This window comes from Pavona decussata, unplaced genomic scaffold (genome assembly GCF_977016875.1).
Source record: "Pavona decussata unplaced genomic scaffold, jaPavDecu1.1 SCAFFOLD_136, whole genome shotgun sequence".
NCBI classification, from domain to species: domain Eukaryota; kingdom Metazoa; phylum Cnidaria; class Anthozoa; order Scleractinia; family Agariciidae; genus Pavona; species Pavona decussata.
The window spans coordinates 207685-233271 of NW_028145549.1; the positions used below are offsets into that span (position 1 = coordinate 207685).

The 25587-nt window shown below is 37.6% G+C and overlaps 3 protein-coding genes across 4 annotated transcripts; 2 read left to right on the forward strand and 1 right to left on the reverse strand.

Moving 5' to 3' along the window:
* The first annotated feature begins 315 nt into the window (after positions 1 to 315).
* LOC146467408 (uncharacterized) lies at positions 316 to 7540 on the forward strand. 2 transcript variants are annotated; one of them, XM_085125892.1, is made up of 4 exons: positions 316 to 446; positions 2012 to 2303; positions 5220 to 5737; positions 6589 to 7540. In XM_085125892.1, exons 1-4 carry the CDS (start codon positions 444 to 446, stop codon positions 6793 to 6795), a joined length of 1020 nt encoding a protein of 339 aa, XP_084982018.1. In that variant the 5' UTR covers positions 316 to 443; the 3' UTR covers positions 6796 to 7540. The 2 variants fall into 2 exon arrangements, with proteins under 2 accessions (XP_084982018.1, XP_084982019.1); XM_085125893.1 differs by lacking the exon at positions 316 to 446 and having other exon boundaries at positions 1829 to 2303.
* Positions 7541 to 7870: 330 nt separating this feature from the next.
* On the forward strand, positions 7871 to 13653 carry LOC146467409 (uncharacterized). The gene is made up of 5 exons (XM_085125902.1): positions 7871 to 8527; positions 9015 to 9055; positions 9322 to 9370; positions 10767 to 10847; positions 13230 to 13653. Exons 1-5 carry the CDS (start codon positions 8435 to 8437, stop codon positions 13329 to 13331), a joined length of 366 nt encoding a protein of 121 aa, XP_084982028.1. The 5' UTR covers positions 7871 to 8434; the 3' UTR covers positions 13332 to 13653.
* A 564-nt stretch (positions 13654 to 14217) lies between these two features.
* LOC146467410 (arylsulfatase B-like) lies at positions 14218 to 24048 on the reverse strand. Its single transcript, XM_085125888.1, has 7 exons — positions 23520 to 24048; positions 22134 to 22220; positions 20890 to 21101; positions 19994 to 20205; positions 19176 to 19396; positions 17886 to 18148; positions 14218 to 17319 (listed from the first exon to the last, which is right to left on the reverse strand). Exons 1-7 carry the CDS (start codon positions 23803 to 23805, stop codon positions 17101 to 17103), a joined length of 1500 nt encoding a protein of 499 aa, XP_084982014.1. The 5' UTR covers positions 23806 to 24048; the 3' UTR covers positions 14218 to 17100.
* Between the last annotated feature and the right edge of the window lie 1539 nt (positions 24049 to 25587).

The window sequence follows — 25587 nt, forward strand, 5'->3', positions numbered from 1 at the left end:
CGTTAAAAACAATTAAGAAATATTGCTAGATCTTGCTGATTTCGCTTTGCAACAACAACCAGAAGACAATTTAAATATTTATCCTACAGGGGTAAAAAAGAGTACCGTATCACTTTCCCCCAACTCGGGATACTCGAACATGTCATGATAATATCATTATACTATGAAAAGGCTAAAATAACGTAAAGTATCCCACCTGAGTATCACACGGTATGCCGCGGGACTTACCCTACTGATCCCTCTCCAGAGGACGAAGATTTTTTTTATGATGTCATGTTAGTTTCGTGATTTTTGATGCATCCCACATGATACGGACGGCTAATCACAAAGTGCGAAAAATGTTTTATTAATTTTGACGGATGACAATTTTAAACGCTTTACTCTCATCTCACTGAACTCGGCGACTTTTCAATACTAGTTGGACACCGAGCACGGCTACTGACATGGTAAGTAAAATTTAGAAGGTGGCTATGGCAAACTATTAATCATGGCCATTGGGTCCTGGATGAAACATCCAAAACGGACACGTACATAAATTTATTGCCAGCGAGCCTTGTGACATGTAGTCGGGTATAGCTTATATCGATTTAAAAAAAATTACGATTTTTTTTAAATAGCTCGATAGACATAGAATATTACTATACAACGTACAATTAAATATGTTGCAGTTTGTCCTTCAAATTAAAATATATTATTTGGATAGCCTGAAACGAAATTGAAGTTCTACTAAGAAACGGTTGCTTTACGGGCCATTTCGCTTCGTTAAACAGATCAGTTAGTGCAACAGTGAAGGTTTCGGAGGTCATTTGCAGTGCTGTTGTCAGTTTTTTAATTACCTTCGCCGTTTTTTGTCGAATGTTCACTCGCCCTCTGGTTTGTATTTTCTGCCTCGAATACAATCTGCAAGTGCAAGGCTTACGAGAAAAAAAATCCCAAATGTTTTTGGAAAGTTTCAATTCATATGGTTTAAGGGAGCGTCAAACAAAATTTTAAGTCATAATCGCCCTAAACAGAAGTAGTGTCCAGTGCTGAGGTTTGCAGAATCTTAAATTATTGCATTGTCTTGCACACCTGGCTCGCAGACCCCATGACCCTGAGCTCGTTGGATCGCAAAGGTGAAAGCTATCGTGGCCAAGCGCGAGCAATTGATCGTGATCGCGAGCTTTAACTTAATCAGTAGTCGACGATGGACTTTGTCAGCTTTCTTACGTCATGCTTTAGTTTTAGTTTCTCTGTTTTTAACACCACACAGGAGTACACGCGTACCCTGACGACACTGTTGATGAGCATAACCCTCTGATTGATCGACTTTAAAACAAGCTAGAAATCTGATTGGCTACATAAGGACGTTCTAATTAACAATTCAGTAATTTATTTATTTATTTATTTATTTATTTATTTATTTATTTATTTACTTATTTATTTATTTACCATTTCAACAAACCCTCGTATTGAGGATTATCAGCCGGTGTGGGCAGCAACAAATAACAAAACAAAAAAAAGACAAAAACAAAACTTAAATAACTACTTGGTGGGTGATTTTAGACACGTTGTTTCGCAATTGAACCGGAGAGAGTAAAGACAACCGGACGCAGGGAGTTCTGATTATATTGGTGTGTTGATTGAGTAAATAACTCACTCACTCACTCACTCACTCACTCATTTATTTATTTATTTACTTATTTATTTATTTATTTATTTATTTATTTATTTATTTATTTATTAATGATCTTTATGAAAAACGTACCGATGAAAAGTCCCTTGAAAAGGCTTGACGCGATCACGCGAGATCACAAGATGGTCATGATTGATACTTGATCATTGTAAATGAAGAAGATTCTTTACCTTCCATGACATTGGTATACGGGACACGAATTTCGTCTTCTTATTCTATTAGTCACTTGTGCGCTTAGGAGAGCGTCGGTTTCGTTAAAATTCAATTTCCCCCTCGCCCATTAGTAATTCTAAATTTTAGTTGTTTATACACGTTTGTTCGATTGAACGATTTTAGACCATGGCAAAAGTTATTCTGGTTATTGGACACGACCTGTTAGAAGACCCACACGTAGCCGTGATCGAAAAACACATGAAAGCGCTGGACAGTAAGGCAAGATTAGTGCGTCTCGATCCTATGTGTGATAGCAATTTCATCGATATCAATACCCGCGGAAATACTTCTGAGAATGCCACTAGTACTCCCAGCTGCTTTGTGATTGTGGCTGGCGAACGAATCCCTGCCGAATCCATCACAACTGTATGGTTCTTGTGGCATCTCGTAGGTTCCAAGGGGGACAGTCTTCAAGGTGAGTTGAAATGGACAAATTTCCCTCATTTTTGATGCTTTAAACTCTAGCACTGATAGACTAAACGAGACACGCAACCGCGCGCGAAAATTGTCTCCCAACGAGAAGCATTGCGCGCGCTCGCGTGTTCACTCGCATGATAAGATCAGACAAGAAATTCTGCTTTACATCTTCTTTCCGCCCAGATCTAACCTGTGTGGCAAGTGTTTCCGTTGGAGTTTTGTGCGATTTTTTCCGCTCAGATATTTGGGCGAGAGCCGACTACGCGAAAACAACACAAAACCCCATCAAAACGGATGCTACGCAGGCTAGGCCAGATCTAGTCTCCCTCGCAGCCGTTTTTAGTGTCGTCACGCAACGCTCCTCCCTAGTGGGGACATTTTAAAACCCTTGAGGCAACAAAGAGATTTTAGGTTATTGATTAAATATTGGGGAAAAATCTTTTTAGAGAGGGCTACGATGGTCCATAGGTGCCATCCCTCGCAACAATTTTTTATCCCGTGTTTTTTTTCCTCGTGATTATGTTTTATCTCGTGATATATATTTTTTAACTCGTGATAATTTTTAATCCTGAGAGAAGTTTTATTTGACCTTAACCCTTTTATATTTTTTTTACCCCCGAGACAATTTTTCAGTATCCCGAGATAGTTTTATTATCTCGTTAAAATGAACAGGTGGTCACGAGGATACATGACTCGTAAATGCGAGATGGTAAATGCTACAACAAAAGCTCAAAGAACAATATTGACCTTAGACACACAATACAACACATCCGTGCTCAACCTCAAACAATGTCTTATGGAAAACTGCCTTTGCTCAAAGAAACCTTTAAGGAACCTCCTCTAATCTCCTATATGAAAGAGAGGTCTTTAAAAGATTTGCTTATTAGAGCAAAACTATAATTAAAAGCACTTAATGGGCTCGAAGGAGCTCGTGCAACACTTTTATTTTATATGAAGGCATGCAACACAGCATAGGCTTGTGGCTAAAAGAATGATGTCCAAAGGAACAAGGCAGGCATTACAGACGAAATGTTTGCTCTTTAAGGTCACGTGACGTCTCCATTATCCCGTGGAAAAAAATATTTCGAGATAAATAATTATCACGTGATAAAAAGAAAAAAATGCGAGATACAAAGTTATAATGGGTGTATTCAGGGATGGCATCTACGGGTCACCGAGGGAAGAGTTAGGAACCTAAAGAGACCACAACGCCGCCGACAGAAACGGGAAAAAAATTACCGTCGCGTTTTCTGAATAAATTTGCGATGAGTTAATTTATACCCTTTTCAGTTTGTGTAATGTGGCCGAACTATCCAGAAAAGAGAAAGGAAAAATTAATCAACATGCGTTCACGTTCTCCATAAAACCTTGAATGTGGTCATTTCACGTTGTTGTCAGTTTTACAAAAGACGGCGTCATGACGACCCCGAAACGTTGTTCCTTTTTATCGTTTATCTTTACTTGTCTATGTATAACCAAACCTTTACTTATAAAGAAATGCAGCAAAGTGTTTAATGCACGTGCAGAGCCAGTGTTTTACTAATTAAAATTATTGTTTTCTGACGTTCTCGTTGACGGCAACGAGAATTTCAAAAACGGTAATAGGCCTAATAAGAAAAACTACGACTCTGCACGTGCATTACACTTTTAAATTTGGTACCGTTTCTGTGCTGTCACTGCACGACTAGGACCTGAAATTGCCCGATGGGACGTGTTATGAAGGACGTTAACACACGACGGAGAATTTTTCTTTCTCTTTCTAAACTTGGGTGCGGTCTCCAACAAGTCAACTCCAGGAAATCTCACCTACATTTGTTATTTAAAGCGAGTTGGAATAACTGCGGCGACGTTTGAAAAAAAAAAAACGCGAATTCATTTATAGTGAAGTTTTCGCTGCCTTCGTCATAATCAGGAGTCATAATCCATTAGTACATACCACACAAGTGAATAGTGCTTTTCGCGCGCGCTGATTGGCTAGCTCGGAGGTGATTAGCAAAGTACTATTTACCTCCGAGCAGCCGAAGAGAAACAACATGACTTCCTGTTTCGCCACGGTCACTTAAGAGGTCACAAAAAATACAAAACAAAAAAAAAAATTCAAAAATGGCAACAAAGTTTGGTTTGACGGCATTACATGGAAAGTTATTTAATCTTTCAAACCTCATGTTCTAAGGCGAAAAATAAAAATAAAAACAAAAACGCATTGTTTGCGAAACTGCGGAGCACTATAATTGCCATGTGAACAATGAAACATCTAATGTTTTGCTGCATGGTTTCAACAACAGGACAAATTTCACAAAAAAAAAAAATCGAAGAAAAGATCTAGACACGTAGCAACTAAACAAGTGCCTCCGGAAGTTTTATTTGTCTACAAGAAAGCAAGACGGAACTTTCTACAATTGATAAGAAATCGCTTACCGCGCAGCGCGCGAGATTTTAAAATTTCCCACCATTTGATTGTCAAAAATAAAGTAATTTTTCGTCCACTCCTTACTCAGCTTGTATGGTATATACTTACACAATTATTCACCTCAGTGTCGGTGAATAGTGATGGATATTTACCTCGCCGCTTCGCAGCTCGGTAAATATCCATCACTATTCACCTCCACTTTGGTGAATAATTGTTAAATATTAATCAGGACGTTGTTCACCGTTCACGTAACCAGTTCATGAAAAGGCCCAATCCGCTAGGCGCCATCATCGTCCACGGATCTTTTTCTTGTTTTATTTTTGACCATGTGTGGGAGACGTTCGGGCGGGGGAGGGAGGGAAAGTGAGGAGGGGGGGGGGGTGTTTTGCAGTGTAGGATTAAGTCATTATCCACTAGGGCTCACATTGACTAACAACATCAAATTAAAAAAAAAATTAAAAAATAAAAATCCTGCATAAGCACCTGTTGACATTCTTTTCAAAGAGTACATCGCCAAAGACTACATTAGTTCTGAGTGGGGGATCGTGGTCCGCTCGCTAGAATCGTATCTATCCCACGCACGCTGGGTGAACCGCTTGGACGCTATGGATCTGGTGTATCATAAGCCAAACCAGCTGCTACTTGCACAACAAGTTGGGCTGACTGTGCCAAAGACCATTATCACAAACAACCCCACTGCCGTGGAGAAGCTCTTCGACGAAGCAGCCAACGGACGGGTAATTTTCAAAACTTTAAATCGGCTTTACATACCGGGTCCAGAAACAGTGGTTTTTACCACCGAGATCACCAGACAGTTTCTATCGGAGTCTGCATCCGGTATTGCTCACGCTCCAGCCATTTTTCAGGAGCTCGTGGAGAGGAAATCTGATTTACGCATCACTGTTGTTGGGCGCCAGTTGTTTGTTGTTCGCATTGCATCCCAGATGCTCGATGATGAGAAGGGCCGCTTGGATTGGAGACGGTGCCAGTACGGAGACGAGCACATTTACAGTGAAGCTCAGGTGCGGATTATGATTTTTATGACTTTATTGCTTGATTGTGCTTTAAAAGTAGCTAATGCATGAGTCAATTGAAATCCCGCTCCCCCCCGACCCCTGGCACATAGCGGGGAATTTAACATTAGCCCGACAGTTAATTTGCCCACCCCTCGGGGCCAACGCGTTCTTAAATATGGCCGAATCCCCGCTATGTCCCGGGGGTCGGGGGCGGGGGGACTTCAATTGATTAATGCATAAGCTGAGGGGAGTTGCCGTTAACAGTACAGTGATACCTGTTCATGACCTGCTCCAGTGCATTTTTGAAACGAAAACGTAAGAACTTGAAAACAGTTTGCCTAACTTTTTTCAAGTTGCAGTCCATTCTAACCCTGTCCCATCTGTGGCTACAGACACTCATCTATAGTCTTGCTGCACTGAACACTGAGAGGAAAATCTGCAACAAATTTGAACAATATTTTTAGGTTCTGTTGGTTTAACAACAAAAACTATTTAGAGTATTTGATATAACACCAAATTCCCGCGATACTTCCTCTTTAACAGATCGAGGAGTACAAAGAGAGCAGAGGACTTTTTTACCTGTAGATATTTTTAGCTTCGTTCATAGTATAGTTGAATTGTAATTAGTTGGTGATATAAATATTCCCGGGTAAATATTATTGTCATTGTAACTATCACTTTTTAATTTAGTGCTCATCGTGCGAGAAAGTGGATTAAACGGTTATTATTACAAGTTATTAAATACAGCTTTGGCATGTGTCTTCATTGAATTTAAATCTATTTTACGCCCTCAGCTTCTTATCGCTTTCACAGCTGAAAACTCTGATTATTATTGTTATTTTTTTCCTTTCTAACAGCTACCCGAGTCATTTAAAAAGCGTCTGCTGGAATTCCACGAGAGAACAGGCCTGTGTTTTGCAGCTTACGACTGCTTGGAGACCGATGATGACATCATATTTCTGGAATGTAATCCAAGGAGGGCAGCGTGGCTATGGTTAGAAGACGCCCTTGATCTTAAGGTGTCTGAAGCACTCGCGCGATACCTTCTGGGAACAAATGATTGAAACCAAAACTTCTTGAGTCAAGAACAGTGAATTAAGCAATGCACTCTTATCTTTGAACGAGTTATGTCTTGAAAGCTAAGCTAAATCTGGCCCTGAGTGAAACATTGTTCTTATAAGAATTGTGATTAATTATGATTTAACTACGACTTCTGCCTTTTGGAAATTATAGCATTCTTGAAAGCAGGGAATATATTTGATAACCAAGGTCGCCGCGCGTTTTCGCAGCTTTGACACTTGGTGAAGCTAACATTTCCGTTAGGTAATGAATAGACTGTTCACAGTCTAGAGTCTAAGTGAGCATCAAAGAATGAATCAAATTAAAGATACGTAGACGTAATATATAAAATCTTCCTCCCAAATTAGAAATACTTCTCCTCGGTTCAAATTGTTTGTCAATGGATTATGTTGTTCGCTTTTCTGGTTAGTGTTGATTAAACTATGACTTTTGCCCTCGGGAATTAGCCTGCAGAACAGGCGTAATCATTATTATTATTATTCCTTATTGCTGTCTTTGCATTTTTTACTTTTAAAATATATGTAATTTTTAAATCATTTGTAAGTTTTTAAAACATAACGTACATTTTTTTTCCTCAATCACAGAGCCCCAATGAATATCACTTTCGTGATGTGGGCTCCCCGTATAAAAAACACCCGCCTAGATTAGCTCTAGCTACTTGCGGGTTAGTGTTGTCTTTGAATTTTATGTTAAACATTTTTGAATAAACTTGAAACTTGAAACTTGAAACTTGAAGCATTATTAGATTGTTATTATTATTATTATTATTATTATTATTATTATTATTATTATTATTATTATTATTATTATTATTATTATTATTATTATTATTATTATTAAGGCGAGCGCAGGGCGCAAGTCACGCGCGACGGGAGGGGCGCTTCGTGCTCGCCTCGTGCTTGTTCTGCAGGCTATTTGGAATTCCATTCCGGAAGGAAGGGAACGAGGGAGGAAGGACGGATACACGAACGAACTGTGGCTAAAGGAACAACAAAAACATGAGCAAACAGAGAACACAACAAACAAACGAAAGAGAAGTTTTACTGAAATGCCGTCAGAATTTATGGAATTGATCACGGAACCGCTGTCTCTTTGTTGAAACATTAGCCAGGAGCGATTTAGGAAAAGTCACAGCTAGAAGGCAAATGGGAAGGGTAGAAATTGCCGACCGATCGACTCCATTCGGTCGACCAGTCCTACTGGATATAGATGTAATAATGCGAGAGACTTCGGAAAAAGATAAAACGAGAAGGCGGGGCAAACGGGTAACTTTTGTTCGTCGAATTTTTCCCGCACATCTCGATTTTTTGGGCGACGAATTGCCATTATTTCGGCTCGTTTTCAGTAGCCTGTAAACGGGGAGGGGGAGCGAGAAAAAGTGAGAGAAAAAAAGGATTTCTTTATACATGTCCAGATACTGTCACATTCCCACCCCTTCTCCTTTCCATTTCCTCAGTGTTCATATTTTTGTCCAAAAAGACTGGGTCTGAGTATGTCCCTCTGTTGCCAGGACAACGTCCAAGTTGTTTTCAGCGCACACAGCCGCCATTGTCATCAAACTTAGAGTCTTTACAACTAATCTCCCCTTTAGATTTTGGTATTTTGACTCTCTGTTTTCTCAAGATGTCGATGGCAACGAATTACAGATACGAAGTTGAGCGACCTGGAGCGAAAAATCTGCGAAAAGCTCTAAAAAGACAAGAAGAAAGAATAAAGGTTTGTGGATCAACTTTTGCAATCGTAAATTTAACGTAAATTCCTAAGTTTTGCCTTGTTTTATTTCACGATGATTACGAGCAGATTATATACATTGTTCGCTTATAATCAGCAAGGGAAGGCCTCCATTCTGATGCCGTAGTGTTACGCCAATTTAACAATTAAGTTAGGCTTTTAAACTTAAAACTCTTCAATTAAAAAAAAAATTGTTATTTATATAAGCTTACTTGGTGTATTTATATTCTTGATTTCTTGAACTGTGAATCTTCTGATTACTTGATTTCTTTAACTTCCTTGGAAAGTAGAAAACAAGCACCAAGAATTAAATTTATTAGCATAATGTAAAAATGCAAGTCGTTTAATTATTGCACCAGTTAGTCTACTGGTGTTACATTAACGATATTTATAGCAAAAACGGTTCATCATATGAAAACCTAAAAAAGTTGATTGAAGCTTTGCTTAAGTAATATAATTGTTTCTGTTTCAGAATGATGAGCTCAATTCTGAACAAGAAGCGAAAGTGAAGAGGTGAGAGTGAAGTGAAGTTAACCAAAAGGTTCAGAGCAAAATAATTATGTGCATTTGCATGCAGGGACAGCAACTGACTGTATCAACATTATCTGCGGAAGCTTGTACACAGGGTAGGCTGGTTGGGAGAATAATTGGGTGCAGGGAGTGAAAATCACATGCCCTTGCTCCCAATGCAATAAAAATATGGTCAATAACTGTAACATGCCCTTGCTCCCAATGCAATAAAAATATGGTCAATAACATTTTATTATCTTATTTTTCAGTGAGATCAGAGTTAATCAAATTTCTGAATGGATGGAAAAACAAGAAGAGGTTTGTGACCATTAATGCACATATCATTGATAGTAAGTGATACTGGTGATGAATCTATTCCACAGGACATCACTGGTATAAATTAATTGTGGAAAAATTTATTTTTAACTGTGATTTAGAGATCCAGCATCATAAAACTCATGCTGAGGCCTTACAATGGCCAGAGAGTGCTGGCATCTCTTCAGATTTTTAGTAGAAGAGGAGACAATGTACAATAAATATATTTTAAACCAAGGGTTTCAAAATGTAAGCATACTGTACATGTACATATACAGTAGGGGTAGAATATCTTACATGTAGGACAGATTACTGAGGGGCGCACTTTGAATTAATAAGTATTTATAAGATAAATGTGTCCACTTATCCAGCTGCCTTGAGCAGTTTCAAACTAAATTTTAAGTATTTTTAGAATATTGACTACTTTGTTATACTCATGCATTGACCTTTGAATTAAACAAAAAACTCTTCCTGTGAAAACCAGTTTATATAATTTAGGGGCGTTGAATGGTCCCAGTCAATTTTAAAGTGCTCGCAAAATTTAGCCTTTGCTCGAATTGCTCGCAAAAATTACATGGGTGCTCGCAAAATTTTTGCAACTGCTCGCATACTCGCATTCTTGTTAACATGTGCTTGATTGCTCGAAATTTCATTAATCCTGCTTTGTAGTTTTTTTTTTATACATATAATATACGATAAATCAGTTATGATTAGAAAGAGTTGGAAACTTTAGATCGCGTGCTTTGGATCTAGTAGATCTCCTTGAGAGCTCTTGAAGTTCTTGAGCGTCCACCCTTACTGACTCACGTGAAGCTACGTGACGTAATTTGGCATCAAGCAGGGCAGTAAGATGCTGGGACTGGTTGAACCTTAGGTTGAACCGCCCTTGGTTTGCACCTATTGTTCTGTTTTGGAGGTGTCAGCCAGATTATTAGCTTTTACTTGGAGCAAAACAAGGTATCCTATTAATAAAAGAGAGATTCCGGCTAGCGGAAAATTTACAGAGTATTCGAAGTGCTCGCTGCTTGCCATCTGTATTTTCTAAACTGCTCGCTGCTCGCAAAAAAATTTGACAACTGCTCGCATGCTCGCAAATGCTTGCAGAGACCATTCGATACCCCTTAACTTGCCCTCTTGCTACAGATGTAGCTTACACTGTAAGTGTATGGAGAATGTCCAGTTCTAGAAAAATTATCCACACTTCCCCCACAGAAGGTCTTTTGTTTTGCATTCCTGCTCCCCTTAGGAAATTCCAGTTTAGCTTCATGCATTACCTCTAAAATTTTGACTTTAAGACACCTCCTCCCCCTAAGAAATTCTGATGACCTTTTGTGGGGTGGGTATGGATTTTTTTCTGGAACTGCACAATATTATCTCCTATCCTTTCTTGGGTTTATAGAACAGTGAAAGACGGTTGCTGAAACAGTGGGCGGAGGACACAAAAGATGAACTTTCACTAGCAAACAAAGAACTGACTGCTGTAAGTTTTTGTAATAAATTATATTATATTCCACAATGACGATGATGATGATGATATGACAATGATGATGATCATTCAGTAATGTCTGCATTTTTGTAATTTTTGCCAGTGATCATGTGGACAGAAGTTGACTTTTTATGTATGCCCTTTTTATCCTCTTCAAATAGGGGTAAATTCAAAGTCTGAAATTTAAAGATTATAAAATCGAGGCTGTTAAAATAGTTTCAACTGAAGTTTCGTCAATGCTGCCTTCTTCAGGGTACAAAACTACATGTATACCGTTGAAGAAGGCAGCATTGCGGAAACTTTGCTTGAAACTCTTTAACAGCGTCGATTTTATAATCTTAAATTCTCATTAATTAACTCCGCTGCGCAGTATTTAAATCTTTTTCACAAACGTAAATTCAAAGTCTGCTTAACTGAAGAATTATCAATTTACCCTGCCACAAATTAATTAAAATAATTAAATTCTTAAGAGCCAACTTGAATAATTGGTCTCCAAGTACATGTACTACATATTCAGCAGCCAGTTTCTAAAAGTGCCTTCTCAAGTAGAATTCATTATGTCTGAAAATAGACCAGTTGTACAAATACAGCTGTACATACATGTAATTTTATAATGTAATAAATAAATGTACTAGCTGGCTCCTTTAGACCAAACAGAAGCTCTTTACCTGTGCACCAGGTACATTGTAGCCACTATGTTTCCCAGTAAAGTGACTGAAGTGTCACAATTGAAGGGCTGGGAGCATAACCGACTTATGTTGAATTTCAGCCCGTTTTTCGATGTAGCTCGGATTTGTGCAAACTTTTGCATGTGAACCGCAATTCGATTGAAAACCATTGTCCAGTATTTTTTCACGCCGCTTTGTGTTTCGTATTAATGCCATTGAGAAATTTTATCATCTTGTAAAGATATATCGGTAACATTATAGACACTGGATGACCAAAAGGACAATGCACTGAGGATTAAATACTTGTATTCAATATACACTCGTTGTCTTTGAAACACGGCACACGAAAGCGGTGTTTTTCGCGGGAGCAACGAAAAGAATGCTGTCACGCTTTTATTTGATTCTGTTACAAACTACTATACGAACGTGACAGGAATGTCCGAAATGTAAACAGTTACATCCTCCAAGAGAAAATGTGTCCATTTCCTGGCGTAAAATCCAGCTATGTCCCGTTTGTCGACATATCACTCTTCATAACGCAAAATACTAGCATTCTACACGATTAACAGGAAGACATGTTGCCATTTCAACGATTAACAACGATTAACGGCAGTTCTATTAAAAGGTAAAGACTATCTAGTATTCTTTTTTACCAGCAGTCGGTGTTAACCGTTGAAAATCTATGTTAATCGTACTTTTATTGAATCATTGCCTTGAAATTGTCAAGTTAATCGTTACATACCGAATTTCAAGCCTGGCAAACCACAACTAAGGCTTGCAAAACACCTTGCACATGGCGGGATTTGTCTCTGATGCTCCTGCGGGATTTGATAATCGAATTGAAAAATTCATCACGGCACAGTCATCACTACCAAGGACGGATTCTTTGGACAACATTTCCACCAGTTCCTGTGAACTGCATTCCTCAATTTCATAACTTTTCAAAAGATCCATAGATGTCGGTGCGTTTACAAACTTCACCAAACAAAAGCGAAACCAACTAGCCAGTACGATACGCAAGTTGTTTATCCCGACTGCCTTGATCTATTTTGGGCTTGTTACAACCCGCAAAAGCAAACCATGATATCATCTCAAACGTTACTTATAGAAACAACAACTGGTGCGACTAAACACGGCTCGTGGACAGTGGAAACTTTTAGCCTACCGATAATGTGGAAAACGAGTCTAACGTGGACAAAACCTATCAAAAATTTGCCTTCCAAGCGCGTTCACTTGTACACAAGCAAACTACCAAATACCCCTCCCCCTCCCCCTCCCCCTCCCCCTGACTCAATGTTGTCTTTTGGGTCACGAACAGTTTCCTGGCAAGCATCACTTCCCACATCAACATTGCATAAGGGGGAGGGGGGAAGGGAGAAGTAACTGTTGTAGAATTATGAAGGGAGAAACAGTAAGTGAGTGGTTTTTTGGCTGTCTGTGTTCGGTTCTCATTGCATAGGGGGAGGGGGTGGGAGGGAGATTAGTAGGCAAGTGGTTTTTGTTCTGTTCGTGTTTGGTTTTCTCAAGGAGTTTTGTCCACGATTGTAAAACCGCGAAATGTTTTCCAAACCAGGGAGAGCCAAAATTCGGACAAATCCGTGCGAAATCGAAAGCCGCGCTAAAATTCGACATAAGTCGGTTATGCCCTCAGACCTTCAATTTCCACGAACTGGTGTTGTAATGAATGAAATTTGTTGTTTTATTTCAGGTTAGAAGAGCCCAGCTTCGTAAACTGTTATACACGGAACAAGCTCTTTATGAGATGGAGCTCAGTAATCAAGGGAAATCATTCTACATCCAAAGAACATAGTAATGGTCAGAATTAGTTTTCTTTTCTTATTTGGTTCTATTCGGAGTATAATTATCAGCAAATAATTCCCCTTTTCAGTTGGCTTATACATTGCAAATTAAAAAATTTTGAATTTGATAAACAAATGTCATTCATCTTGTACACCTATACACACTGTATAGAAACGACATACGGAATGTTCACTGTGTAATGTCGTTATTTTAATTGAGTTCATTTCTACATGTCTCATGCATATGATGTAGCTGCAGGTTTTGTTACAAAGCGAAATACATGATTTGTAGACCTTTTTATTTAGAAAATAAAGAGAATATTGTGAAAATGACCATTCAGTCGGTGTTATTTTTTAGTGATTAATTTGGTAGAGGTTTAATATTATATGGATCAGAAATTTGATTTTAAATCAGTACAAGATACATGTACATGTGCATGGACATTTTCAAGTGACAAAATAATTATTAATAATAATTATATGATAAAGAACTGCTTTGTTGTGCTTTGGTCCTGGTTGGTTTCCTTTGTGAAGTGCAGGTTTTAGAATGGCATCGGCTTGACTTTTTTGGCCCCATTTTGTTCAAAAACGATCGAGCAAAAAACAGCAAAAACAATCACAGAACAACATTCTTCATGTCAAAACAAGCCAACACTGTATATAAAGAGTTAGTGATATATCCTGTGGATAAAAATATACGTGTTCACCTAAAAAGTGATGTACGCACCTTTGAAAGGATGTCGTTACCACCTCAGGGGATGATTTTTATGTGAGGTAGTCACTCTGACATGTATGCAGAGTTAATACCTTATTTTCATCCCCTCTTGTGCAAATCACATCGTCTTTATTGTTGTTGTATCCACTAATAATGATCAGATGACGATGAGGAGAGAAAAATATATAACAAAATACCAAGAATTTATTACTGTGCCATGTAAATCTAGCATACATGTACATCAAGAGTACATTGATTGATCATGAAGACACACAAGTCTAACCATAAATAATTCTGAAATCCTACTTAATAATAATTTTATTCTATGGCAATCTACAGTGTACTTAAGGATTTACTACTCATGTATGTCTACAAATATTACTAATTTTTATACACAATAATTTCATGGCAATTCTAGCTATTTCAAACAAAAATAGATTTAAAAGTACTTTCTCTCACTACTCATCGATCAAGTTCCTAATTTTACAGGTGTACAGTAAATTAATTAAATGGTACTGAACAGTAAGAAAAAAATGTCAAACATTTCTGCCCTCTCATAACCCTTTACAGTCAATTCAAGTTACACGTGACCACTACTTCTGAGAATGAAATGAACATTCGAATTTCTCCTTGTAATGTCTGACATGTAAATGGAATGTTGAACATTTCTCTGGTAACCTTTCTGAAAAAGACACATAAACAGGAAAAAAGAGATTCAAAATACTTGGGAAACAATATTGTTATTCCTGAAATACTTAAGTGCTGTAATGTGAAGAAAAATTCATAGCTTTATGCTCTCAAATTTATAAACTAGGGAAATTTCTACGGGAACTCTGAAATCTCGTTGGCAACGTTCAAAACTGACATGTAAATTTCAAAACTCTGTTCAAATTTACAAAATACCGGTCACGCATGACGTGAATTATGACTGTAAGTTAGCCGTAATGATGACAGTGATGACAGTGACAGTTTGGGACAGTGATGGGAAAATTTGTTCTCTGATAATTATTTAGGAGTTAAAGGGTTAAGGCCAACAGGCACACTGGATGCCCTTGTTTCTCCAAACAATGTATAAAAACTAATTCTGGTTTAATCTCCCTTTGAGAAAATCACTTGACTTTGATCTTCCTGATGTGATTAATGAATCATGCATGAGGAAACATACTTGTTTACTTAGTTAAAATTTAAGCACAGTTTCGACTTAGAATGTAAATTCCCAATGATGGTTCAGGCCCTTAAGGGGGACTAACATAACTACCATATTGCTGCTAAGAAAAGTTCTTAATCATCATACATGTATCTTGAAAAACCTTAAATTTCACAGAGAAGTTGTTTGGACAATCTTTTTCTGTTTAACCCTTTCCTGCCCGAGGGAAATGCCAAATTTTTATAAATCGCTAACTATGAACTGGGAGTTTAACCACATGTGATATACCATTTAAAAGGTCTTTTCTGGGGTGTGTTATAAATCACACCAACAGAGATGGAGGAGGTCACATATTAGAGTGAGAAAAGTCCAAAACAAAAGAGAAAAAACGTTGAAAAATTTCCTATTCGTTATGAATATTGGGTATATCCCTAAACTATAGCTTAATGTACAGCTCTCAGTGCATTGTTTGTTGTAAGATACATCTAGCAACTGGACCCTTAACGTACAAAAGAAAAAAATTCCAAAAGTTTGAGGGGTGGTTAATCAAGTCTCATATAGGAGGGGGGCATAATTTTATGTCTTCAATTTGTAGATCTTTCCAAGATCTTTTGGTTGTGCAAATTTCACACAAATTGACCAAATACTGAGCTCATAATTGCATCTTGTGCCACATGGCACTCGTAAGGGTTTTTCATTGTTTACTAGTGTTTGTGAAATGATGAAAGAAATTACAAAAAATTGTATCTGATCATGACGTCATAACCAGTTTTGTAACTCAGTTGTAGCAGTTACCATGGCAACAGGTCAGCTCTTCAAAAAGGACCTCTAAATGTCAGTTTTTGCAAATAAGTTCAAAAACTAAGCCAGAGACCTAACGTTTTTATTGCTTTGTTGGAAAGCATACTAATTAAATTCTTCAACTCCTCCTGATGGTAATATGCCAAAAAGTTATCCAGTAGATCTTGCATTATGTGTTTAATACATGTATTTCAAAAAAGGCATTTTTTCACCCAATACAGAAAATTCTACCGAATAACTACACATGCAAAAAATCAAGATTAAGGTCACCCCACAAAATTTTGAGGTAAAAACAATGTTCCTGCTGCAGCTTTTTTATTCTGGTTTGTGCAATTTTACACTGCATTTCCACTTCCGGTGTTCTGGCTGCAGGGCTTTTGATAGACATTTTGATTCATCCAGCTGAAATGTAGCCTTAGTTACGGCGTAAGTGGGTTACGTGTGCACACGGCTTAAATTTCCACTTTTTTGAGTCACAATGTACCATATTTGGCAAGTCATGTGATAAGAACAGAAAAAGGCTTACACGTATAACTAAAAATAATCATGGTATACTGTACGCAATTTTTGAAAATTGAAAACAGTGCAGATACAGCTGTAGTATAAGATCACCAAGGTGCAAAACATGATATTAAATATTGATTTTTAGAAATTTGAATTTTTACTATTAATAAATAGAATTAAGTTATGAGTGAATGTCATAATGGTTATCATAATTATTATAATTATTATTATATTAAACATAAGCAAGTGAAAATAAATGATACAACTGAACAACGTTTGAGAGTCATCATGACGCCATTATCAAGTTCGAAGTATTTGACTTTATTTTTATTACTTCGAACTTGATAATGGCGTCATGACGACTCTGAAACGTAGTTCAGTTTTTTTGTTTATTTTCATTTGCCTATGTACAGTATGTCTAAACCTTTACTTATGTTAAACATAATTATTAAATTAATTATTAAACATAACATATTATATTTATCAGTTTTCTTCAGTAACAGTTCACACCCTCAATACATTTCACCAATAAAGCACAACAAAACACTGCAAAACAGAGTATCAGTACAAAAGACCATCCCTAAAAAATCCCCTAGCAACTCTGAAGTTAACTCTAATCTTGCCATGGTGTCCAGATTCCCTCTGAAAGTGCTTTGGTAAATGCTTTAGGATCCAGTGGGCCATACAGGGAAGGCACTACCCCCTTCATGTAGTATTGCACTCTTTCTTGCATGGACTTTACCACATCTGGAAGCTGCTCACTGAGGTCATTGTGTTCTGTTGGGTCAGCGGTAATATTGTACAAGGCCACCTTCAAAGGGTCTCTGACATTCTATTGAATGGAATTAGGGTGTGTTTAATTGGACTACCATAAAAGCTCTTGACTATTATGACCCCCTTCTACATGTATTTACCCCCCCCCCCCCCTTCTCTAGTAAGTGCCCCGCTAATGAGGTCTGAAATAAAATTAAGCTGATGACTTTAACTTCAGGATTTCTCTATTAAATTTTTTTCAGGTGATAGTCAAACTTACTGCATGTAAATGTAATAGACATTGTTCTTATTCTGTCAATATTTGCATTTTCCACCTTGCATATTCATAGTCTCTAGTGGGGATTAGAACATTTTAGATGATGATCCATTGTGCAGTTCCAGAAAATATCCCATTCCCCCCAGAAATTCCTGTTTAGCTTCATACATTGCTTCTAAAATTTTGACTTTTAAGACCCCCCTCCCCCTGGGAATTTCTGATGATCTTCCATGGGGTGGGTATGGATTTTTTCTGGAATTACAGTACACATATATGATTATACTTTGTAACAGAGCTGAAATTCTAAGTGAATAACATCCCGTTAGCCCATAAACAAAACAATCTCCATTGTACAAACCCCACTCTACCTTGTCTTGTCTTATGTCTGGCTTGCCACCCAGCTCAGGAGGTTTGTACCAAGAAGCATTGTCCACACTCATTAGAAGCTTCATGTCGCCTTGTCTAAAAGCAATTCCTTCAAAGAAGGTAACAGGAGAGAAGTTGTGTTCATCATCAGGATTCAAGTCAATATTGAGAAGTATCTCTTTCCTGGGTGATGGCTTGCCATTGGAAATGGTGTCCCACACATTCATGCCATCCAGTGGTGTTGGTTCATAATCGAGAGTACCACCTTGATGAAAATAGAAAAGCAACATCTCGACATTACTGTGCCTTTCAATAACAGCAGACTCTGAAGTTCAAAATTTAAATATTACCTTTACCTTTATGTTTTTCACTACCACCAAAATTGATCAGAGCAGTGGGCCTAGGCCTCTTAATTAAGACTGATTTAGATCCATGGTACAACTTTGTTGTATGCAAAATGTTGATGATGAGCCATCTATACAAGTGTATGATACGAGTTGCATTGTTTTGTGTAAAAACTAAAACTTGTCACGCATGACATGTACACCTGTCCATGTACACTCGGAATATCCTACATGTAGGACTTTGAGGCTGTTTTAAAATCCCAGGACAGTAGTTTTGTAGGTGTAGGAAATGTTGAATGATGAGAGTTTTGCAAGATTTTATGCATGATACGTGCAACGTGTGCTATAAAAGAACTTGCATGCAACAGTCAATCGTAAGCAAAATTTGGCCTTTACAAAACAAAAGTTTTTTGGCTCACTGGTTTCAAAAGGTCTTGCTCAAATACTGTGATTGCAGGCGTATTTCAATCATCTTTCCCAGTTTTTGTATAATTTTTGTGGTCATTAATAATGTAATTATAATTACTGTGCATTCATCTTTGTCTGCAATACTAATAAAATATATTTGCCCGAACAATACAACACTCGTCTGGTTTAATACATGCTTCAGTGTAGTTCAATAACTTTATTTCGAAACAGACTTAAGATGTACATGACCCACTAGTTACTGAATGATTGTGAACAGTTTTAATTTTCAAAAAAATGTGATTGTTTTAGATTTTAGAATGTTTATTTGGGGAATACATGTATGTTTTATACAGGATTAACTTCACGATTTCCCCTTTCAGGAAATACTGATTAGTTGATTTCCTCAATAAAATGTTATGTTATGTTAAAGACAATTAAAGTTCATAATGTACCAAAAATCTTGGATTCAAAGCATAAGTAAATAAATTAAAGTAAAACATCTCATGTGTTATCATATTTACAAAATTTATTAGTACATACCTGCAAGGTTAACCAATGTTGGAAACCAGTCTGTAACATGCATTAAGCCTTGACATTTGACTCCTCTCTTACCAAGCATGTTTCCATGGACAAAACTGACCCCTCTCACCCCTCCCTCCCATAAAGTAGTCTTCTGCCCACGGAGTGGCCAGTTGTATCCACCAAAGTTATGCCATCCTCCGTTATCTGTTGAGAATATTAATAGAGTGTCTTCCCATAACCTAAGCAAGAGAGAAGAAAAGAGAAAACTGAGTGCAAATTATTAGGTATTAAAAACCAATTACAATAATTTTTTTATTGTACTTTTTAAACTCTGGCCTTGTAACGAGGAGAACATCTCATGTTGGTAATGAGGCTTGAAAAGTTTACTACTGAATAGTCAACTATTCCTTGCTTTAAAGTACATGATTGTAATTTATTGTATCAGAGAATGAATATGAATGGAAGCAAGATCCTTGCAGTCATTTGTAAATGCGAGCTAATTAAGAGGTTGCAAAAAGAAAGCCTCAAAAAATTTCAGGCTTGAATGGGATTTGAACCCATGAACTCTGCGAAACCGGTGCAGTGCTCTACCAACTGAGCTATCAAGCCAACTGGGAGCTAGTCATATTGTGAGTGACCAGCTCCTGCTTTACCCTCAATCTGTGCTACTGATCTTTCAGGTGTGGCATTCTGATCAGGGGAGGAGCAATTGCAGGGCTTGTTTCCCTAAACACCAGATGGTAATCAACCCTATACCAACAGTTTAATAAATAATTGGTCAATCAATGGCAATTCTGATTGGAGCTGTTTAAATAAAAATCAATTTCGGCCCATACCCAGCATCTTTCATAGCCTCTGTGATGTTGCCGATGGCCTCATCCAAAATATCCACCATACCAGCATAAGTCCTACGATCTTTATCCTCAATAAAATTGTATTTGTCTGTATATTGTTTTGGGGCTTGGAGTGGCTCATGAACATTTTGAAATGCCATGTACAAAAACAAAGGAGTAGAAGCATTGTGTGACTTGATGACTTTCTTTGCACGCTACAATCAATCAGAAATATGACAGGTGTTAAAATTGTTAATATATAAATCACAAAGGTACAACTAGGAGAATTGCTTACTCTACCCTGGATAGGATTCTAGTCCCTCGTAAGCTTACCCCAAGCAGTATATGTGTTCAGGTTAATTTTAACCATAATTTATACACCTGTATGAAGACCAAGAGAAACAACGCAGGCCAAGGAATCAAAAGACTCCTCTAACAGCTTTACAGAAATGTTAAGAAGTTCTGCTTTTAAAAGGGACTAAGATTTTGTGAGCTGCAATTATTTATTTTTTCTCTATCTCATTCATGGCCTTTCCCTTACATATCTGGCTATACTTCAACTCTCTTATTACCCTTATACTCCAAAGCTTAAGGGAAAAAACTGATGGAGGGCCAACTATACAAATGCCCCATTCACACCAAGGCTTAAACATGTTTAAAAGCTGTTTAGTTAAACACAGTTTAAAATTGTTTCCTTCATAAAAGCTTCTTAAGTTTCAGATTTTTGTAGACCACAGATTTAGCCCAAATGAAAGCACAAGTTAAACTTTACTTGAATCCTATGTCAAAGCCAATGGTTCAGCTTTCTGTGACCAATTTTCATTTTGTTAAACCTGGTTTAATTAAACATGTTAAATTGTTAGGTAAGTGTGAATGGGGCTTAAGTCAATGTACATCACCTCTGCATAAGGAAATGTAGCATATGTCCCGTCCAGGTCTCTCACTGGCTCCTTGTTGTCTCTAAAGTCTAATATATCCAGTATTTTGTGTGAGTAGTGGTCTTCTTGAGCATTATAATAGCCATAGAAAGTATCAAAACCACGATAGGTTGGAGTGTATTCCCACTTATTGTAGCCGAGGTGCCATTTACCAATCATATGAGTTGCATAACCTTCAAGAAAATAAAATTAAATATTAAAGGCTTTTCTTTCAATATTTTTAATAATAATTTAATAATAATAACAGAGTATTTAGTAATAATAATAATAATAATAATAATAATAATAATAATAATAAAAATAATAAACACTACTCTAATTTTCAAAAATTCAAAACTTATTTTACAAGCACTAATTAAATACCATCAATTTAAAAGCAAAACTCTACACAAACTTTGCACTAAAAGCTACCTGCATGTACCTACAGACCATACATCAAAGGGGGTGAAATTGTACATGTACATCGCCATCTTAGAACCAGCACAGTTTTCACAAAAATTCAGTGCTAGAGTGTAAATAATAAACAGTCAATCGATTCCACCATTTTTGCACAAAAAAGAAAAGATAATTCTTCGAACTAATTTTAATAAAAATCTACTTCTGCAATGTTAACATAATAATAATAATAATAATAATAATAATAATAATTATGAATCAGAATAACAATCACATTCACCACTGTTCAATCATTATTAATATTAACTTATAATTATTTTTATCTATTATTATCAACATTACTTTGTTAAATAGAACCATTTTTGTTTTAACAATCTTATGGCATATTTTAAATGAATTCCTTGAAAGCCCTTGGAGACAAACCCAGTGCTTAGCAAGATACACTTGTCCAATATCATTATATAATTTAGTTGTTGGCTGTTGTATTGGGGCTAGAGGAGTAGGAACACAGTAAAAAAGGGGTTGGATTGGAAGGCTAGCTAGCAGAGTTGGATTGGATTGGACATTAACTAATTAAAAACGTTTATTTAAAAAGATGGTAAGTATACGATATTAATAAAATTTACTCTAAAATCAAAAATGACCTGCCAGTCTGGAAAAAAACTAATGTCAGACATGCTTGTAAAAATACAATTTATTAGTCACTGCAAGACTGAAGAGGATGCAGGAGCAAAAAATGATCTTTTTATCAAAAGGAGAAAATCTATATAATTATTTATATTTTTCATGATTTTATTTAACATTCTCACCTGATTCCTTGAGTTTCTGTGGTAGTGTATTGAAATTCAGTGGCAATCCATAAGCGCTTGCAGGAAGCAGCACTAGGTGTTGCAGACCTACATTGTTCACAAGGGGAAAAAATAAATAAAATTAACCCTTCAGGGCTCTTGATAAAATTATTCATAATTTGTTAATTAAATTAAGATATACACCAGCTGTATTTGGGGGCAAGATATTAGCTCTGTTACGCCCTGATGACTCCATACAAATCCTTCTAATTTTGTCGAGATATTAGCTCTGTTATGCCCTGATGACTCCATACAACATACATACATACATACAGGGGGCGCTCCCTGTGGGTTAGGGGGAGGAGACGGCTGACATTTCAGACTAAGTTTGTCTCGACAAAATTAGATTGAAGGATTTGTATGGAGTCATCGGGGCATAACAGAGCTAATATCTCGCCCCCAAATTGCAATAATTAAGATGCTGATTTTTGGCAACTACAGTGTAGGCATTCTTCATCATGCTTTTTCCGAGTATACTAACAAATCCCATAATTTCAGAAATATAGTTTTTGTGACGTCATCACTATAGAACTCTAAAATTGGCTAGAGGCAGAACATCACATATGTGACCGCCGCCTTTATAATGAATGGCTACAGGTCAACTGGCTGTAGTCTAGTAGTCACCACCCTGCGAGCAGAGCCTCCTTTTGTCTTTTTCTTTACTAATTCGAGCAAGAAAAAGAAAGGCTCTGCTAGCAGGGTGCACGTGAGTAGTCACTTGATAATTTGGGTATGGGAAATTAAATCTTATGACCATCAGCCACTTTACTTAACGGTTAGATCATAGACATGTGACCATTATGCAATACTTAAAACAATACAACTCAAAACACCTCACATACACCTGTCACACTCTTTGTCACGCATAAACTGTATTTTTCCCTGTGGTCAATGTAGTCCATACATGCCAACTCACGGAGTTCAAAAATCGGGAGACGTCCACAAATCTTCAGGGCCAGCTAGCAGAACTGTGTCAGCAACGGCGAAGCTGTGAAATTAGGGCTATATTTAGGACTTCAGTCGGGGGGGGGGGGGGGGGGCAGGGAACTTAACCGTTCTACCGTAATTCCAACATTTCTTTCTCGTTCAACGAAAACAAACAAGCCGTAGTCAGCGTTCACTCATTCAATAAGTATTCAATATTTATAGTGGACGTAAAAAGCGGGAGATTTTTGTACCAAAGAGGGAGAGTGGGAGATGAGGCAAAATAGCGTAAGTCTCCCGCCAAAAGCGGGAGAGTTGGCATCACTGGTAGTCCCACCCCAACGAACCTGATTATGTCGTTTTCTGAGAATCCTTTCGCCCATTTTTCCCATTATTAAACCGTTAATCTAGCTTTAAACTCACCGGTGTGGATTGGGTACATTCCTGTCATCAGCGCACTTCTCGTCGGCGTGCAAATAGGAAGAACGTAGTAGTTGTCAAGAATGACACCGTCAGAGGCAAGCTTGTCGATGTTCGGCGTTTGGATTTTTGAGCCGTGAAATCCAACATCAGCCCAACCAAGGTCGTCCGCCAGTATAAACAAAATATGCAGAGGTTTGCTGGCTCCATTGGCCCAAGCGACAGGGAAATACATCCCAAATAAACTACACAGAACAGACACTGCGCAAACAGCGTTCGAGCGCGCCATGTTGAAATGGCAAGTGATCGGACTGGCCGGTACCACGATTTTTGGGAGGGATCACGCCGCGGGTCGTCACACAATCTTTCAGGGGTCACGCTGAGTCACGACCGTTCTGTTCGATCTAGTAAACAGAAACGGTTTATAAGGAACTCACTCACCAAGCCGTAATGGTTGATACCAACTTAATCTGGAGTGATTTGAAACAAAAAGGAATGAGGATATAAGGCACTAGATTTTTTTTCATTTTTGGCGTGCCGTCGACTCCTCCCGATCCCACTCGCGTACCTCGTGATCACGTGACCTCGAGTCCTCGATCCTATAAACTGCGCACCCTTATCAAAGGGGAACGAAGATTGACTCACACGGTCTCACACTTCTGGCATATCGCTTTTTTTATCATTAAAAGTTATTAAAAAGTGATTTTGTTCTTTGGGGCTCTACTTAATTTTATCAGTCTAATCTTAATTACACTCCAAAAAAGAGTTATTACTTTTGATCACATATTAATCCTATTTTTAAGAACTTAAAAATTTTAAAACTTGCGAACATAATCAAACTACAAATAGGTAAAATTGTGTGTCTTTACAAAAGCGGTTTTCTTCCTGATAGTTTCGATGACATGTTTTTCCTTCACTCTGACGTACACTCATCTAACACTGGAACTAAGATAGATAGTCCTGCCGACGGCAAGTTATTATTAACATTAGAATTATCCAAGGTAGTGTGATAAGCTGGGATTCCTCGGGCTACATGTACCTTGCCGTTTTGTTAATACCGTATTTGTGTGCCGGTATAAATGCGAGGCAAATCAATAACTGGCTGAAACTGAACTGGAAAAATTAAAAGTAACGTTATTCGACGTTTTAATGTATCCAATATCATTATCAAGAATGGAGAGAACGTTCAATGTCAGAGTTGCTAAAAGAGTTGAGTTTGAATAATTGAATCTCATTCGATGGTATTAAACAAGGCAGCCAAATTTATTCTGGCGGGGTATCTTCTTTGTATGTCTTTTCATCATTTGGTCGTATTCCCGTTTACGAAGAGTCGTGATCAGTTTTAACACACACATATACTGAAAGGTCAGAAAGGTGGAACACTTTTCGAAGATCTCATGGTTGATTTCTCTAATTTGTGCCTTGAGGTTGTTGAGGTCAGAGAGCTTGTTTTTTAGCTCTTCTGCTAAAATATAATATTCTCCTGGAAGCGCGTAGATTGTTGCATCCACTTCTTCCATCTTGCTTTGCATTGTTACTTGAAAAGTACGCCTAAAAATTGTGAGCGAACACTCAAACGAATTTCTACGCCTGTGCCCGAACTTCGGTTTAACAGGGTCTTTAACAGGTCGACCTTCGCTAGAGTTGATAAAACAAGATGGAAGAAGTTACCTGCTCTTCTACGCATTTATTGAGTAGCCTAATAGACTCCACCCCAGCATCAAATTTACGAATGAAATATCAGAAACAGAAATTGCATTCTTGGCAACACGTATGTGTACAAAGGACAGTGATTCCGAATCGAATCAATACTAGACGTGCGAACACACTACAAACCCACAGAGACATTCGGCAGTACACGAATTTTCATTCGTGTCACCCTCCAGGCGTAAAAAAAAAGGAGACGCGTTCAGGATTCTGAGAACAAATTTCTCAGAGAATACATTCGAAGGAAATATCAAAAACTTTGGTATGAACTTTCTAACAAATGTTACCGAAGAAAACAGAACAGGAAAACCCCAGAGTAAGCAGCCGTATCATTTGATATCTTTATCGAATGCGGGAGGGCTGG

Coding starts and splice junctions, on each gene's coding strand:
- LOC146467410 (XM_085125888.1), bottom strand. CDS start 23,805: ATGGCGCGCTCGAACGCTGTTTGCGCAGTGTCTGTTCTGTGTAGTTTA. Junction 22,221..23,519: donor AATGTACCCAATCCACACCG/GTGAGTTTAAAG, acceptor TGAACAATGTAG/GTCTGCAACACCTAGTGCTG. Junction 17,320..17,885: donor CAGACATAAGACAAGACAAG/GTAGAGTGGGGT, acceptor TCCATTCAATAG/AATGTCAGAGACCCTTTGAA.
- LOC146467409 (XM_085125902.1), top strand. CDS start 8,435: ATGTCGATGGCAACGAATTACAGATACGAAGTTGAGCGACCTGGAGCG. Junction 8,528..9,014: donor GACAAGAAGAAAGAATAAAG/GTTTGTGGATCA, acceptor TTTCTGTTTCAG/AATGATGAGCTCAATTCTGA. Junction 9,371..10,766: donor GGATGGAAAAACAAGAAGAG/GTTTGTGACCAT, acceptor TTGGGTTTATAG/AACAGTGAAAGACGGTTGCT.
- LOC146467408 (XM_085125892.1), top strand. Junction 2,304..5,219: donor CAAGGGGGACAGTCTTCAAG/GTGAGTTGAAAT, acceptor TTCTTTTCAAAG/AGTACATCGCCAAAGACTAC. Junction 5,738..6,588: donor ACATTTACAGTGAAGCTCAG/GTGCGGATTATG, acceptor CCTTTCTAACAG/CTACCCGAGTCATTTAAAAA.